Here is an 18,894-nt window from a genome sequence, read left to right on the forward strand (position 1 = left end):
CCATGATACTGGTATACATCTTCCATTTGCACATCTGAAGTTCGAACCTGTGCACGGTCGCTTAACTACAACATGCAAAAACAGCATTTCAAAATTCAAAATTGTAGAGAGATTCAGCTAATAATACCCTTAGAGATATGACCATGCATTTTATTTCATTGGTTATAGTTGGCTATTCTGTAACAATATTTTTTTCCAATTGTTTACTTTTATTATTTAAATACGTAATATAAATATCGTAACATTGATAGGAAAGCCTATGCTAAAGTGATAACGTAGCTAATACTCAGAGACTATAATGTTAAAATTTCATCTTCATATACCCAATAGTTTCTTTGAAAAAGGCACATAAAGTTACGAGAATTAGGCTAACATTGTCAATATAGGCAACTGAAACTCTCGTTAAGACACCCCCAAATAAATTAGTCTGCGTACTAATTATATACTAAGTATGTTTTGGGCCTCCCCCATGGCGCAGTGGTAGCGTCATTGCCTTGTAATCAAGGGGTCCCGGGTTCGATACCCGGTAGAGACACAAGTGGTTCGGATCCCACTTTAAACTGTAGGTCCAGTCCCGATTAGCCTTACTGTGCATAAAGTGGACTTAAAACAGCAACTCAAATCAAACCAAACCAAGTATGTTTTATGTTTATCTACGTCATCAATAAATTGAAATATATAGGAATACAAATAATGAAACTACGTCTACGAAATGGCATTATTGTGCTGCAGCCTCAGTCTCTTCAATAGTAAATGAAGCTTTATAATATCCATACGCTAGAAAAATCGTAAAATACACACTGAGTGCTCACTGATTTGCGATCACCTACCAAATACTTTGTTGGTCCACCTTTGGTTGGGCGTACGGCCTGGACACGACGTGGCATTGATTCCACGAGGTGCGGATATGTCTCCACGGGGATCTAACACCATATATTTCTGATGGCATCCCATAACGAGCTAACTGATGTCGGTGTAGGATGCATGGTTCGAAGAGCTCGTTCCACAACATCCCACAGATGCTCTGGTATCAAGATCAGGGGAGTTGAGGGGCCACTTCATATGCTGCATCTCTGTGGAATGTTCCTCCAGCCAAGCAAGTACAGTCCCACCTCGGTGGAACCGTGCATTGTCGAGAGTTGTCCGCAACACCTCCCGATACACAACGGATGTCACACTGCGGTCCATACAGACCAATGGTCTCAGTCCGTGCCAACAGAAGCAACCGCACACCATACAGCCGCCCCATCCGCCTGGACAGCACTCACCATGCAGGAAGGGTTCATAGCCATGTGCTGTTGGTGCCACACACGCACATGCCCGTCACAGTGGTGTAGCAAAAACCGTGATTCATCGGACCAAGACACCCTTTTCCAATCGTCCACGGTCCAGTCAGCGTGCTCGTAGGCCCAAGCGAGGCGAAGTCGGCGGTTACGCTTCGTGAGGAGTGAGCGACGAGTGGGTTGTCTGCTGTTCAAATTCTTGCGTTCCAGTGTGCGCCGCACAGTTGCGTCGGATATGGGTGTTGTGCATCCACTGTTGTATTGGTCCCGTAATTCGTAATCGCTGGGTTGTGTTCAGCTGTCACGAGCCGTTTGACTCGACGCTCTCTCCGCGCTGTCACCTTCCGTACGCCCTTGCAATTCTGCCTCTTGGTGGTCATTGCCCCGTTTTCTTGTGCCACTCTGTACACCTTCAGTACACTGGACCTGGTGCATCCGACCAGTGTCGCTGTCTGGGTTATTGACGCACCTGATGCTCGGCCACCCACAATCATGCCCTTTTGGAACGACGTCCAATCCTGATCACCTCCCATTTTAACGTGTGCTGTTCGACGAACATGTAGCGCTGTGTCTATACATTCACCATGTTACGTACCCAATAGGCCCAATACGTGTAAATACACAGTTACGGATGTTAAACAGAGATGGCAGCATAATGCTTGCAAGAATGAAGATCGCTGTATTGTAAATAAATGATAGTGTAAATAGGTGTCAAAGTAAATTAGAAAGATAACCAATAATAGAATATAATGTAATATAACAAAGAAATGATAAAACTATGACAAATTAATAAAAATAACGGTAAATTTCTTATATCCGGAAAACGGATTTCTTCAAATTTACAGGAGAAATTACTTACCGAATGCAGTTTCTTTATAGTTATGGAAGTTCGGGGAAGTGTTTTCTCGCATCGTCCATTGCATTTTGCCGGTAAATCATCTATTTTTCGATATAAATGTGTGACCGATGCACGAAAGCTGTTGCATCCATTTCCTTCCAGCGAGATGTTGCCTGTGTGTGATGAAGTAAGCACGGTCAATGCCGGTCAGTCTTTCCAAACACGTGTTTTGTTTTTCTAATTGGTTTGTGGGGCTATGTGTCAATGGTTCGTGGAGCTATGTGTCAATGGTTTATGAGGCTATGCGAGAATTTTTTTTCTAAACCAATTTTTAACTATTCTAACCTAAACGTGCCCCAACCTAACCTTACCGGAAATGGTTAATGGGGATATGTATGAATGGTTCGTGGGGCTACGTAGGTATTTTTGGGTGTAGTGGGGTGCAAACACTGCATGCCGAGTACGGTAGTGAAACTGTGACTGCCATTTTACGTGTTACCGAAGGCAAAAATAAACGAAGAAAACTTACTCGATATGTCGCAAATAGAGCTTATTTCCGTGCAATAAGCGAAATGCCATCATCAACAATGTTTCTCAATGCAGAATACGTAAGTACGAATATTGAAATTATATGAAGTAGCAAATTTCATCCTTTTTCCGGATATAAGAAATTTACCAAAATAACAATATGCTCATATGTATGTATATACAAAATCTAAAGAAGTCGAAAGACCTATAAATTTGTGACTGCGAGCAGATTCCTATATGTGTGAGCTTATTACGATCCTCTTTGTGGAAATTTTTACACACCAGTGGCGGTTCGTTCTAGTCGTTACCAACAGCACTTTTTTGGTTTCGGGTCACAATCGTGGCACCAACTCGGCTGCGCGTTTTCAACCGTTGCACCGAGTCTACACTTTTGGTCGCAATTACTAGTAGCGGCGCGTTCTAATCGAAGCCCCAAGGTGGGTTATTAGATTGGACTTGATATTAGTTATGGGAAGAATAAAAGGCAAAACTTTCTGGGACTTAGTGAAAAGTCGACTCGTATATCCGATGAGAACTAAGAATCGTCGATCTAAGGACATATGATACGAAAAGATCCAGAAGGAAGTCCCGAGTCCAGATCCAGATGGAAGTCCAAGCCCAAATTCAAAAGGAAGTCCTAGTCCAGATCCAGAAGGAAGTCCGAGTTCAAGAAGGAAGCCATAGTCCAGATCCAGAAGAAAGTACTAGCCCAAGAAGGAAGCCCACACATATGTATAAGGGGAGAATAAGCGACCAATTGTGGATGTGAAAGTTACGATAAATAAATAAATAAGAATTGGATTTCGAATCAAGCGTTACGTATCCCTCATTTTCATTTTCGAGTTACGTTTAGCTAGGTAGCCTGGCAGGAAGTTTAGGAAAGTGTTAACTTCAGCGCCAGATCAGCGAAAAGCATTCGCCAATATTTGCAAAGGAAAATTGATGAGAGAGAAAAAGGGGAGGAGTTTTGATGAGGAGGAATGCAAGTTGGATCTGGCTCGAAAGAGACAGGGAGTTGGTCTTGGGGTTTTTGGAGAGAAGAGGAGAGTGGTTCGGGAGTAAGAGAAGGGGGTTTTGAGTTTTGGAGAGAGGAGAGTGAGTTGGATTTTGAAGGAGATTCAGGCTGGATGCATACTTTTAGAAACTTGTTTGGAAGTGGAGTGCAGCGAAGCTGAGTGACAATTTAAGGGGCGAACTTCAGCAAGCGAGTGAGAGTTACTTTAGAAATCCTTCGGTCCACGCTTCTAAAGAGAGATAGGTAATATACTTTTATAATGCCATCCTTTGCCAATGCAGACTTAAGGCCATAGTAATCCAAATCATGAGAGTTGCCATTTTATAAAGGATTCTGTAAATTTAAGTTTATTCAGGTACCTCCTGCAATTAGCAGATGCAGCCAAGCGAGAGCTCACGGGCTACCGCTAACCCCCGATTGAAGAATCATTCATCTAAAGGGCTCCAGGTTCGATCCCCGAACCTTTCGAGGTTCACACACTTAGTAAAAGTGTGTCACAATACGCAAGATTGAAGCATTTGAAATCTATGTAAATGTCCGATTACTTCTAAATAAATATATTCTCACGTGTTCTCAACTATGATCTTAATGTAAAAAGAAAGATACAATACAATTTATTAACTGTCTCCGTTGGAAGGCTCGCTGTCTGGTTTACTGTCTAAAAGACCCCCAACCCTGTAGATATTAGCCTTGATATAATGAATTAGCATCCTAAGGACGTAGCAACCACGATACTTCCAGTCGGGGTGGTCATGTCATGTGATCAGAGCAGCTGCTCGGCCGTTGGAGGGGTGCTAGCAATTCAGTGAGCACTCAGGGAATATATTTTTGGACCCTGAAAGACTCCTAGAAAAGTCTCTCTCGCACGCCCTTGCCCATTTACTTACAGCACAACTCCTTGTCCTCATCACTCTTGTCCCCACACTCGATGACAGAGTTACACGCCCATGAAGCCGGAATGCATTGCCCACTGTTGCACTTGAATTGATAATCCGTGCAGTTGCGTTCCGCTGCAGGGAAAGATTGATTTCATTCATTAGAGAAGTATGTTAGAGGTCCATAGTATACCTTTAGTATGCAGTAAATATATATACATACACACAAACATATGTACATCCTATGACAATAAAGTTAATATGTTGTCATGTTTATATTTGAAATGGTTGTGCTAAGTTCAGAGTTCCACATTTGTGCAATAATAATAATAATAATAATAATAATAATAATTTTAGTCATATTAATACTCCAAATTTATTCATATAATGCAATTAAATGTGTCTGAAATTACTATTTGATCTAATTTTAATAAATGTAATTTTTAAAAAAGCTAATTTTTATTAGGACAAAATTATCAAATTGTGTAATATTTTGAATTCATATTTACAAGTTTTTTTTACTGATAATATCAAAAAAACATATCTTCAAACATATGTGTTCTTTCAAAGAAGCAAGAGAGGAAGCATTCAGATTTATAATTATTATTATTTTAATTGTGTACATTTGCATTGATTGCATGAAGGTTTATGTACAAAGATCAAATCTTTAAGGTTGTTCAGTGTGTAAATATGATGTAATTTTTGGTATTTTGTAACAACATGCAAAAAAACTGTAATTGTAATTGCTAGATAAGTATATTGTTATATACATTGCAAAATAGATGATTCAGAGCAAATATGTACATTCAGATCACATATATTAAGGAGGTTAAGCACTTAGAACTCAAATCATAAAAAAACAAAACAATTGAAGATGATGCTAAAAATCTTTCTGGAACTATTTTCTCTGGTACTAGTTGTCTGTGGATATTGAAGAATTTCATGATGCAGTAAGAATAAGTACAAATGTAGCAATTTGGGATGGCTTCATAATTGTGCAATTATTGATGTTCATTGATGTTTTTAAAAACTTTGCAATTTAATCATAAATAGGTTGCTTAAGCTATATAGAAGCCTTTTTGTTCTCATAACTAGATCTTGAAAAACTTTTATCATGGCATCATCTTTAAAAGAAAAATTGGAAAGTTGTGGAATGGCAATAATATGTATAGAAACGCCATGTTATATTTGAAGCAGTTAATTGATATCTGCTTTCATCTACATCAACAAGCAAGCTTATAAGTGATTCATACCTCAAATGGATGCTTTGAGGAATGTTACATAAAGCGACACATATATTTTGTACATTTTGACGTGGTTTAGCCAGATGTTGAGTTTTGAAAAATAAAAAGCAGAATTGTAGAAGACCTGGATGAAGATATTTATACTCAAGTAGAACTCTTTCATGTAAAATATATATGAAAAAGACTTTTCTTCTTTATTTAAATTTCATTTATATGTTATAAATGATTGTTTTCCAATGTATAATTTGATGTTGTTTTAACTTTTGGTTTCTGGTTGGTTATAACAATATATTTTACATAAAAATTACTCATAACAGTTTCAGTAAAAAAAATATATTTCTTAGTTAATGTAAGACAGTAATTCCTTTTCAACGTGTAACCGTAGTTCCCTACTGTACTATCCATTTATTTGAATTCTGATTGTATGCTGTTACATATCAGGCAGTTATATACGTAATATAACGTGTCGATCAGAACTTCAGATTTAACCGAGAGCATTTATCAGTCACATTGATTGTAATGTATAAAGTTATTGGTGAGACATGATTTAACAGAATTTGTTACCACTGTCTTCTCTATTCTCTACCTCGTTATAATGCCATTGGTTACTCGTGGATTTTTTTGGGTGTAGGAAGTTATGGTAATCACACCGAGGAAAGTTTTCGAATATGCGTTCAATTACACAATCAGACGAATCGCTTGTATGTGTACCTTGTACGTACTAGCCATTGCATTTATAATGTTAGCTGCAGGCCCTCCCTACCTGTTGTGTGTGGATTGAGGACAGCTTTGTCAATACAAACCTTCTGATAAGAGAATAGTGCTGTTTCAACTCTTAAATTAGGATAAATGTGATAAAATTATGCTAGGGTCTATTGTTATTATTATTATTATTATTATTCATTTATTATTATGATTATCATTTTCTGATGACTGTAGTAGTTTTAAGTTCAATTTATGCAGCTGTTTTCGAGCGGTGAACTGCGTTGTTGATTATTTATTGTAGTTGAGCAACATTAGGAATTTAAACCATTCAATAAAATGGGTTCAGTAAAGTGCTTGAAGAAAGTTGAAGAACATTATGACTGGTAACGGCGTTTGGTTTTATTTGTGTCCCTAACGTTCTACCGATTTCCTTTTATGAAATGTTCCTCTTGTTAAATCGGAGAGGATAACGAAAAGATGAAAACAAGAGGATGACCAGGGCCTGTAAAAGCTTGTCCCTTGGTCGGCATACTTCCTTTAGTTTGAATCAAGTCCGCTGGGCAAGTACAATGAAGATCTGAATATTTTTTATGTATATTTCCTCAAAATATCTTCATTAGAATTCAATTTCTCTGTTTCCCAGGGACGCCCGTTTTTGAGATGATGCTGAATTTTCAATTATGCCAAACACAGAGTGCTAGGTGCCAAAGAAGTTCAAATCTTGCTAGGTTTAGAACTATTATGCTAGGGTTCGCATCACTGATTGAGGATAGGGGAGACCGGGGTCAAATGTAACACGGGTCAATTGTAACAGTCGCGATTGTGGGTTTGTTTTAATTGACTTCAATGCCGGCAGATGGCTGAAGTAGCAGGAGAGACAACGTGAACAAAGCCACGAAGGACCGTTAATGTCAGTTACAATCGAGGCTGTGTAGGAGCGAAAACGTGTTTTTGTGTCACAAACATAATAAACAAACTTTTCAGATTTTTCATTGTCTTGAGCTTCATGAAAGTGATCGTTAGCATTCTAGCATATCAGCACACGTGCATTTGTATCCTGTTCCAGCTCACGTAAAAGTAAGTAGAAGTTATATTTTTGTTTAAAAATAGTTTCGCTTTTCTTTCAATATGGCGTTGCTGGGTCAATTGAAACAAACCGAGCGGGGACGGTTGTAACATGTTACAATTGCCCCCATATACACTCACGTTGTGTGCTAAATTGATTTCTTTTGTAGTTTCCTTCAACAATTTCATTACATATTATGTATTTCTTTGTTTCAGTATGCTGCGTAATCGTGAAAGACGAACCGACCGAGGGACACTCCAAGAAGTGACGGAAGCTGCTGCTTCTTCTGTTATAGACAATAACCAATCAGTGAGGAGTACTGTTAAGGATTTCTCACTTGGCCATGTCTCCCTCTACCGGTTTTGTAATAAGAAAAGCGAAAACAAGAATCCAAAAACTCGATATAATCCTCATAACCGCATCCAATCGCATGAAGAGGAAATTTGACAGATTATGTGAAGAGAGCTGCTGATTTATATTATGGACTCTCCACCAATGATCTGAGACGGCTTGAATATCAATGCGCCGTTCGCTACAGTTCAAATTTTCCGAAGAACTGGAGTGACAATAAGATGGCTTGTATTGACTGGCTGAGTGCATTTTTTAAGAGGAATCCGTCCTTGTCCCTTCCCGACCGGAAGCAACAAGTCTTTCCAGAGCAATGAACTTCAATCGAACAAATGTAAACATTTTTTTTGATAATGTGTCAAAAGTCCTAGACGAGCATAAATTCGAGCCACACAATGTCTACAACGTAGACGAGACGGGAGTCCATACAGTGCAAACTCCGACCAAAATCATTGCTTCAAAAGGAAAGAAGCAAGTGGGCTCCATAACATCTGCAGAACGATGGACTTTGGTAACAGTTTGCGTGGCAGTTCGTGCGTGGCAGTTAGTGCCACCAATGTTTATATTCCCCCTTAAAAACTTTCGCGAACATTTTGTTAATGGTGGACCTGTGGGGTGCAATCAGAACAATTTTCTTGAATTTGTTTAGCATTTTGCTAAGCAAGCAAAACCAACGCAACAAAACAAAGTTATTTTGCTGCATGACAATCACGACAGCCACCTATTCCTACCAACCATTGAGTTCTGCAGAGAAAACGGAATAATTTTGCTATCATTTCCGCCCCACTGTTCTCATCACCTCCAACCTCTCGACGTCGGAGTGTACATACGGTCCATTCAAGAAGTATATGAACTCGACAATGGACTCTTGGATGAAAAGCCACCCACCCAGGATATAGGATTACCATATATGATATTCCGAAGATAGTTGCACTTGCACTTCCGCAAGCTGCAACCCCAAACAACATTTTGTCGGGGTTTTCTTCTACAGGCATCTGGCCATTTAATAGAAACATCTTCGATGATTCTGACTTTGCTCCTTCAGATGTCACAGACAGGCTGAATGAAATTCCAGCCAGTCTGACTTCTCCGGCAACCACCAGTGCAGCGACAAGTGGGGATGACGCTACGCCTACGCAATCAGATTTTTCTACTCAATTGCTTTTCCACTTTCCCAGGGCAGACAGATACACCAGAGAAAGAAGCGTTAGAACAAGAAAGTAGAAACCGCTCCATGAAGAGATATAATGGCGATGTAAAGAAACAAGTCAAACGGAAACTATTGCTACAGAAACAAGAGAACACAGTTGGATCATCATCAGAAGAAAATTGTTATTGTCTCGTTTGTCTTGACAGCTACAGCAACAGCCGCCCTAAAGAGCTGTGGGTTCAGTGCATTACTTTCAATGAATGGGCTCATGTTCGATGCACTAAAGGTGAAATTAATTTTGAGTGTCCAAACTGTTCCTCAGACTAAAATATAAGTTAGTCTTTTCATACTCTGAGAACCATTTATGAATGTATGTATGTATGTATGTTTGTATGCATGTATGTATGTATGTTGTATTTTAAGTATGATAGTACACTATACTCACTAATTCTTTTAATTTATTATGAGTGTTACAATTGACCCATATGAGTGTTACAATTGTCCCATTAGTGGGGACAATTGTAACAGTACACGCTTCCGCACTTATTTGCATATTTCACACATATCATGGATCATAAATATGTTTTGTGTGTGTATAATGATTGGCGAAGGGTAAATAGATGGTTTCCAATAAAAATCCATGATTAATTATTGCAAATGTTACAAATATGCCACAACATTCAAATTTTGTTACATTCAACCCCGGTCCCCCTACCACTGGAGCTTCCTCGCGGTCTCGCAAAACTGTGCAAACCCATCCCTCTCTTGCACTGCCCCTCACCCATCTGGTTGTAGTATGACGAGAAACCTTCCGCAGCGGCAGGCAAAGAAAGACGGGGTCGTCTTTGGGCAGCAGATCTGGAGCAAGCGAGTGATAGCAGATTGACTCTTGACAGTTGAGTAGCGAACCTACATTGCACTCATAAATCTTATAACGTGCATTAAACTCTTAAAAAGTACAGAACTGGAAATAAGTGTAAACGAACTGTAGGAAATTCCGCACTTCCTACATGGAGAAATCGCCCCTAGTAGTGTAATCATGTATGTTCAAAGTCATACTTGGTACGAGGCCTATTATTTTTATTAATTTAACCACAATGGAAAACCTACTTTGATGATGTTTTTGTCGATTTTATACTATTGCAAATCTGTGATTTTTCATCTCGTACTTCGTACGAATGTCATAATTTCTTACGAGTTAAAGTACACCTACACCCACCTACACTCAGCCACACCCACACCCACCTACACCTATTTACTTCAGGTCTACTTCCGGTCCACTTCCTGTCCACTTGCGGTCCACTTCCGGTCTACATCCGGTCCACTTCCGTTCTACGTCCAGTCTACTTCCGGTCCACTTGACAGACACTTGTGAGTTTTTCGTTTTTTTAAGTATACACCCACGCACACCCACGCCCACCCAAGCACATTTACTTTTGGTCTACTTCCGGTCTACTTCTATTGCATCATGTTGCGCAACAAGTTATTTACGCTACATTGCGATGGTTCGTAAGGGTAAACTATTGCATCATGTTGCACAACAAGTTATTACGCAATATTATGATGACTCCGTAATGGATGTTTTCTGATTGGTTGGTTATGACGTAATGGGTGTTTTCTGATTGGTTGGTTATGACGTAATGCGATGACGTGTTGTCTTCTGATTGGCTCACTGTTTCTGATGTTTTCAACGCGGTCCGCGTTTAGGTTATTTAAATGCGAAAGCATTACAGATCAGTCAGTATCGTGAGAGTGTTTGAAGAGTGCGGACGTGTTGTTGCAGTGCTGCTCATAATCTTTTTGTTAAAAAGTTAAGTATTTAATTTGTTTTAAAGCTACATAGCTCATAGTAATTTCGATCAGATTGAGTTTTGGTGTGATCAGATGTTACATAGCTGAAAATTTTATCGTAATAGCTACAATTATTTTATTTTGAAGGTGGTTCAAGTTGTTTTTCACACAGATTGAATTTGTATGAATTTGTATTTGTATTGAATTTTGTATTTTTTCCGAGAAAATTTATATATAAATACCAGAGCTGAAAAAAAATATAATTATAACTATTATCTTTTTTAAGTTACATTCTATCAATTATCGTAAGTTTAAAAAATCTTATTAAATTTTGACTTGATTGTGCGTCTTATTTACTTAAAGCATATTTTAAAAAAATGTCATCTACCAATTTCATCGAATGTGTCATTTGTGGAAAATTAATATCCAAAACTAATATTAGCAAGCATAGGGCAAGATGTAGCGAAACAGGTTCGAAAATAAATCGTTTGTTACCTACTAGGCCTTGTACTCAATGTGGAAAAGTAATTAGCATTGCTAATTGAAGTAAACACATGAAAATTTGCAAAGCATCAACCGGACATGGAACATTGAAAAGAAAAATTGATCATCCTGAAACTGAAGCTTCTACTTGCAAACAAATTAAGATGTCTAATGACCAAAAGCCGATTAGATCTGCATTCAATGACCAACTCCAGGATTTCTGTTTTACTTCGAACCCAGGCTGTGATATTTCTAGTTTCTTGAGTGAAATTAAAACATCTATCATAAATATTCTAAAAAATAAACTACAAAACAACTCCATAAAAGTATATGTTGATCTAATTTGTGAATATGAGAAAACCAATAGTACAAGAAATGTTTTTTTTCACAAAACGAAGAACCAAGTTCTTTATTCGGTAGACATTGATAATTTAAAGGTTTTTTATTCTAATCTTACTAGTGAATTGATTAGGAAACACGATGAATTCGAGGCTAAGGGATCAGGTTAGTCTCTATGCGGAAGTCCTCACAGATTAATCGCTTATGTAAACAAATTTACACCTTTTTCTGCTTCGAGCTACGTTGCACTTCCGGTAAAAATTCAGCATAATAGAGCTGTGCTAAATATTTATAAAACCGACAATAAGTGTTTTATGTGGTGCATTGTAGCGGCACTTCACCCGGTTCATTGGATAGATAATCCGGAATGAGTTAATCACTCTAAGAAATATATCAATGAGATTGAATATGCTATGACAGGCATCGAATACCCTGTTGCTATTTCCGACATAACAAAGTTTGAAAACAGGGTAGGAAATGGAGAAGGAAAACGATTAGCTATAAATGTATATTCGTATATTTAAATTAAGCATTTTGTGCATCCTGTTAGGATAACTAATACTGTTGATGACGAAGCCATGGAAATCAATCTGCTTCTTATTGCTGACAATAATATTCATCATTACACGCTAATTCGTTCACTCTCCCGCTTAGTTAGAAGCCAAACAACCAAGCATTGTGCACACATCGAAATTTGTCCAAGGTGTTTAACAGTATTCGAAGATCTTGACCAACGTAATTACCAATATTTCCAAAATCAAGAAATTGCCAAACAAAAACTTGCTGAACATAAAGTCTACTGTGGAGTCAACAGACCGGCTCGCATGTTGATGCCCAAAGCAAATGAATGCGAAGAATTTAAAATGGACAAGGCCTTGTTGGAACATCCGGCCATCATCATTGCGGACTTTGAGGCTTTTCTCAAACCATTGTCTTATTGCGATTCGGATCCCGAATTTTCTTCCACAACAACGTACCAGCTTCATGATCCAAATAGATTTTGGATATGTTGTTGTTTGGCAGGATAGGATAGATAAACCATATATACAGGGTGGTGCAAAATTCCGTTTACAACGCTTGGGGGGTGAATCGCCAAGTAAAAACAAGGAAAAAATGCCATGTGAAAAAATGTCGAAATCGGCACCGTTTGCGAGTGACAGGCGTGCGAAAATCGCCCCACACCATGTGTAAAGCACAATAACTCAAGACGGAAGAAATATATCAATGTCGGATTAAAATAATACAAAGAAAGTCGTGCCTGACGAATACAATGGTGCAGAAATTGAGGCCCAGTGTAAATTGCGCAAGGGGACTCTCAAAGAAAGTGGGGAATCCCATGATGGAAAATATAGGAAATTTGCTACTATTTTCTACATAATGTTGAGATCGGAATGTAGGCAGTAAAAAATGACGACGTATGTCCACATGTCCCACTACTGCTGGGACACCCTCCCACAATCGGGAAATAGGAAAATAACTGCAAATCTCCTGTTGCACACGGTTCTTATTGCGGTACGAACAAGAAAAGAAACCAAGTTGTCGCATGTCCCACTACTGCTGGGGCACCATCCCAAATGGAAAAAAATACCGGAAAATCATAAAAAACGTTTCAATCCCTTAATGTTGACACACTTCTTTGCAGTACGAAAAACAAAAGTTAAACAATGGCCACATAACATCAGGCTGTACATACTACAAGAGAGCTCCCCAAAGAAAGTGGGTAATCCTCGAAGGAATGAAGACGGAGAATGGCGAGAAAACGCACACAATGGCATGTAACATTTCCAGGCACAGCACATCTGGAAGGGATTCCACTGAGAAGCGCACTACCTCCGCACATGCAGATCGATGGTATGAAGTACAGCGATCTCCAGCATCTTCACTCGCACCTTTCACTAAAGGACACTATGCGGTGCTGATAGGGGCTCACAAACATCGGTATACTCAGAGACTTTGTTGAAAATATCCACCATTGACGTCAAGACAAAGATGGCATCGGCGAAGTACTGATTGTCTGATACGCGCAAATACCTCTGGCATGTCAACAATTGTCCCAGCAGCGGCACTAACACGAGCAACGAGGTCTTCAGCACTTTCCACAAGGGTTTCATACACGAGCCTTTTCATTTCTCCCCATACACAGAAACCCTGTGGTGTGAGGTCAGGGGAACGAGGTGGCCACGGTAAAGGTTCACCCCTGCCAATCCAACGATCGCCTAAAATATCGTTGAGTAAGGCCCTGGCTCCCCGGTCGAAATGTGTGGGGACGCCGTCGTGTTGAAACCAGATACGTTGTCTACCTGCCAGTGGAACGTTTTCCAAAAGTTCAGGTAATACGTCATGTAGAAACACCCGATAATTCCCACCACACAAAGTAGAGGGCAAAATGTACGGGCCTATCAAGTGGTCACCTACTACGCCACACCATACATTCACTGCGAACCTATGTTGATGATGGCGCACAATGATTGCATGCGGATTGTCCATATCCCAGACGTGGCTATTGTGGCTATTGAACATGCCGTCCCTGGTGAACATTGCCTCATCGGTCCACAAAACTATTGTTGGGAAATCCGGAATGGCAAGAGTTTGTTGCACGTACCATTGGCAGAAATCCATGCGTAGGGGAAAGTCCGTGGGCAGTATGTGGTGCACCTTATGCAAAATGTATGGGTGAAATCCCTCCTCCTGAAGAACGCGGAACACATTTCTATGGTGGGTTTGTCGCGTACGAGCAACGGCACGTGTGCTGGTGCCAGGTCGGTCTCGTATCGCGTCCAATACGTCCTCTTCAAATTGCACAGTGCGCACAGTGCGGGGTCTTCCACAATCCCACCTACGGGGTAGTAGAGATCCAGTTTCACGCAGTCGAGCATCAAGTCTTGAAAGAGTGCATTTGCTGGTAACCGCCTATTGGGAAAACGTTCGTTTGGTTTGGTTTGAGTTGGTGTTTTAAGTCCACTTTATGCACAGCAAGGCTAATCGGGACTGGACCTACGGTTTAAAGTGGGATCCGAACCACTGTGCCATGTGCCTCCACCGGGTATCGAACCCGGGACCCCTTGACTACAAGGCGACGACGCTACCACTGCGCCATCGGGGAGGCCCGGGAAAACGTTCGTGATACGAACGCCGTGCTTCACGGCTATTTCGGTTTGCCTCTCCATAAACGAGATGCATATCAGCAAGCTCGTGGGTAGAGTACTCCACCATTGTCCTGTTCGAGAACTGCCCAGCAACAGGGCCACTTTCCCTCCGAGTGACGGATCACAACTACAGTGATTAGCACCCACGTAATGTCACACAGGTGTCCACGCAGTTTTTGCAAACCGAGAAAGAACACGGAATACGTACTCTACGTACAATATTCCTTAGCGCAATTCAACCACACACACACGCCAGACTAAACTCCACGCTGCGACACGCAGAACAGACAGGAAAAACAACGGTCGATTACACTCTCTACGTAGTATCCACCAACGCTAATACGTAACAGGTGACCTACACTCCCAGCGCCTCTAGTGGGGCTTCCTGTAAAAAATTAGCTGAAATCAATCTCAGCGTAATCTGACGGCATAGCGTCATTTTCGGGTGAATTTCCTATTTCCCGATTGTGGGAGGGTGTCCCAGCAGTAGTGGGACATGTGAACATACGTCGTCATTTTTTACTGCCTACATTCCGATCTCAACATTATGTAGAAAATAGTAGCAAATTTCCTATATTTTCCATCATGGGATTCCCCACTTTCTTTGAGAGTTCCCTTGCGCAATTTACACTGGGCCTCAATTTCTGCACCATTGTATTCGTCAGGCACAACTTTCTTTGTATTATTTTAATCCGACATTGATATCTTTCTTCCGTCTTGAGTTATTGTGCTTTACACATGGTGTGGGGCGATTTTCGCACGCCTGTCACTCGCAAACGGTGCCGATTTCGACATTTTTTCACATGGCATTTTTTCCTTGTTTTTACTTGGCGATTCACCTCCCAAGAGTTGTAAACGGAATTTTGCACCACCCTGTATATCGCGGACCAAATGTTATTGAACTCTTTTTCAAAAAAATGGTGGAGGAGGTTGAGAACATTGGCAGCTTCGTATGTCAATCGAAATCAATGCTTCCATTATCCAACGATGAACTTCAATCTTACAATAACATTGAAACGTGTCCGGTGTGTGATCAACATTTCACGGATGAGAATCGGAAAGTATTTCACCATAATCATTTCACCGGATACTACATTAGTGGAATCTGTAACACCTGCAACATCAAGATCCAGAAGCCCAAATTCGTACCAATATTTTTTCACAATGGATCCAATTACGACTTGCATTTCTTAATTAGAAATCTTGGATACGATACGCAAAAAATAGAGATATTCTTGCTCAAAACGAAGAGCGTTATATTTCTATAAGTAAGAAAGTTAAAATTCCAGCAACGAATGAAATCATAGAGATGAGGTTTCTAGATTCTTTTAGATTCCTATCGGTAAGTCTCGATGCTTTAGCGAGTAAACTTAATAAAGAATAATTTAAAATTACAAATGCTAGTTTCTCCAACATACATGTAGAACTGATTAAACGTAAAGGCCTTTATCCTTACGAATATGTAACCGATGAATCTAAATTTGACGATGACACTTTCCCACCTCAAAAAGAATTCTTCAGTCAACTGAAAAAAACCGGAATCACGGACGAAGAATACGAACATGCGAAATTAATATGGAAGGAAATGAGATGCAATACTCTCGGCGATTATCACGATGCGTATCTCAAATTAGACGTAACAATACTTGCTGATGTTTTCCAAGTGTTTAGAAAAAAAGCAAAAAATATTTATAAATTAGATCCAGCATACTTCTACAGTCTTCCTGGTTTGGCGTGGTCTGCTATGTTGCTCCAGACCAGGATCAAGTTGGAATTGACATCGGACGTGGACATGTTACTTTTTATAGAAAGGGGGATACTAAGGGGTATGGAGCAATGTTCGCAGAGACATGTAAAGGCAAACAATATTCACTTGTCTGAGAATCAATACGATGCAAATCGACCATAGAATTACATATTTTACGCTGACGTAAATAATCTCTACAATGTATCGCAATGATACAAAAACTTCCCTAGGGAGGATTCGAGTGGCTGGATCCTATTTCAATTGATATTAATCGTTTCGACGATCGTGAATTTGGTCTGTTCATTGAGGTACACATTGAATTTCCAAATAATTTGCATGCTACTTTTTCCGATTTACCTCCGGCTCCAGAAATTAAATGTCCACCTGATTCTTATCAAAGCAAGCTTATGTTAACTCTAGAGAGAAAAGAGAGATATGTCGTCCACTACAAGAATCTTCAGTTTTTCATTGGGAAGGGTGTTCAGGTAGTAAATGTGAGAAGAATTCTAAAGTTCAAACACTCTCCATGATTAAAATCTTATATTGAGACCAACACGAGACACTGAACAGCTGCCATTTCAGAATTAGATAAAGATTTTTATAAATTAATGAATAATGCTGTTTATGGAAAAACGATGGAGAACATCAGAAAGCATATAGACATAAAATTGTTTTCAGATAACAATAAATGTAGAAAATTAGTATCTGATCCTAGATTCAAATCGCGAAAAGTTTACAACGAGAATTTAACACTTTTTAATCTAGATATAAAATTAATAAAATTCAGAAAACCTATTTACGTTGGTGCAACAGTTCTCGACTTGCCGAAATTGTACATGTTCGAATTTCACTATAATATTATGAAACCTTTCTATAATGATAAGCTGTCAATTTCGTACATGGACACCGATAGTTTTATTTATGACATACAAACACCTAACCTCTACGAAGATCTTAAACATCCTTTCATGCTTGGGTATTTCGACACTTCTTCCTACTCTCAACCCAACAGATTTGGAATTCATTCCCGCAACAAGAAGGTTCTCGGTAAGTTCAAAGATAAATGTAACGGTGATATTATTGTTGAGTTCGCTGGTTTGCGTTCGAAGATGTATACATTCAGAACAGAGAGCAGCGTCACAAAGAAAGCAAGAGGAACGTGCAAAGATACTGTGGAAAACAAACTAACATTTCAGGATTATATTTATTGTCTTTCTTCACAGTCGAGGATACTTCAAGAGGATAATAGAATACAAAGCTCAAACCATGAGATTACTACGAATAAAATAAAAAAGTAGCCTTGGATCCACACGACGACAAGAGGTGTATTCTCGAGTGTGGAATTCATACTTTGCCTTGGGGGCACTTTAGTTTAGAAGTTAATAATAATTGCACTCAACACATGTGAAAAAAATAAACCTAACATCAAACTAAAATTTTGAAAATAACAAAAAAATTCTACACGTATTTTAATTTTTTATATATTATTCTCTCCTATTAAAATTTTTCTATCACTCTTTCCATTTTTACATCATAAATATATGATTTCTCCACAATTAAAATTGCACTACATCTAGTATTTTCAGATAGAAAATTCACATACTAATTTAATATTAGTTCGATCATTTATAACTACCAATTTTCTTTTTGATGCATTGATTAAAAACATTGGTCTGTGAATTATGAACTCATCTGGATTATAATACATGTCTATGTTACCTTCAGTTACTCTTTTAAATGCACTATAAGCTTCATATAATTTTAAATAATCTTGTTCTGTAATGTTTAAATTGTAATTATCACGAGGAAATACTTCATTTCTGCCATTGTTCAGATACACATTTTTAACTTTACAATTATCAACTGGCTGCTATCTTTTTCCTGATTGTCATCTCTCCCTGTCTGAAACAGCACAGCTACAAACGCTGGCATGTCATATTGCAAAGATTGGAACTGATTAGTAAGATCAAATTCAAACAATTTACCCTCCACTGACCTCTGAATGCATTGATAAGTACAAAATTGAATCGGAATTTGAAGATTATTCAAAATGTTGGCTTTGTATTTGAGAGCATAATTCGATTCATATTCAACTATAGGCATTCGCAACTCCATAGACTGGATCACACATTTCGCAGCTTCGAGTAAACTAGCCTCATTAGTTGTTCCATCTGCATTCAAAGTTTTGTATCTCATGATGGAATTATGATCATTGGGTGCTCTGCGAAATATGACACTCAAACCACCTTTCCACATAATTTATTTATAATCAGAGAAAAATCCAAATAGCAATCTCATGGGGAACAGTGCTGTGTGACTTTTTGCTTGAATTTTTC

General features: G+C 39.0%; 1 protein-coding gene across 1 annotated transcript in view; it reads right to left on the reverse strand.

Annotated features, from left to right (window-relative positions):
• Positions 1 to 18,894, reverse strand: part of LOC145994119 (uncharacterized) — a 130,644-nt gene that overhangs the window by 95,770 nt on the left and 15,980 nt on the right. The window contains exon 3 of the mRNA XM_083130208.1: positions 4,552 to 4,674. Coding sequence (XP_082986334.1) covers positions 4,552 to 4,674 — 123 coding nt within the window. The remainder of the gene's footprint in view (positions 1 to 4,551; positions 4,675 to 18,894) is intronic.

The sequence above is a fragment of the Lepisma saccharinum genome, chromosome 10 (assembly GCF_977018435.1).
Source record: "Lepisma saccharinum chromosome 10, izLepSacc3.1, whole genome shotgun sequence".
Lineage (NCBI taxonomy): Eukaryota > Metazoa > Arthropoda > Insecta > Zygentoma > Lepismatidae > Lepisma > Lepisma saccharinum.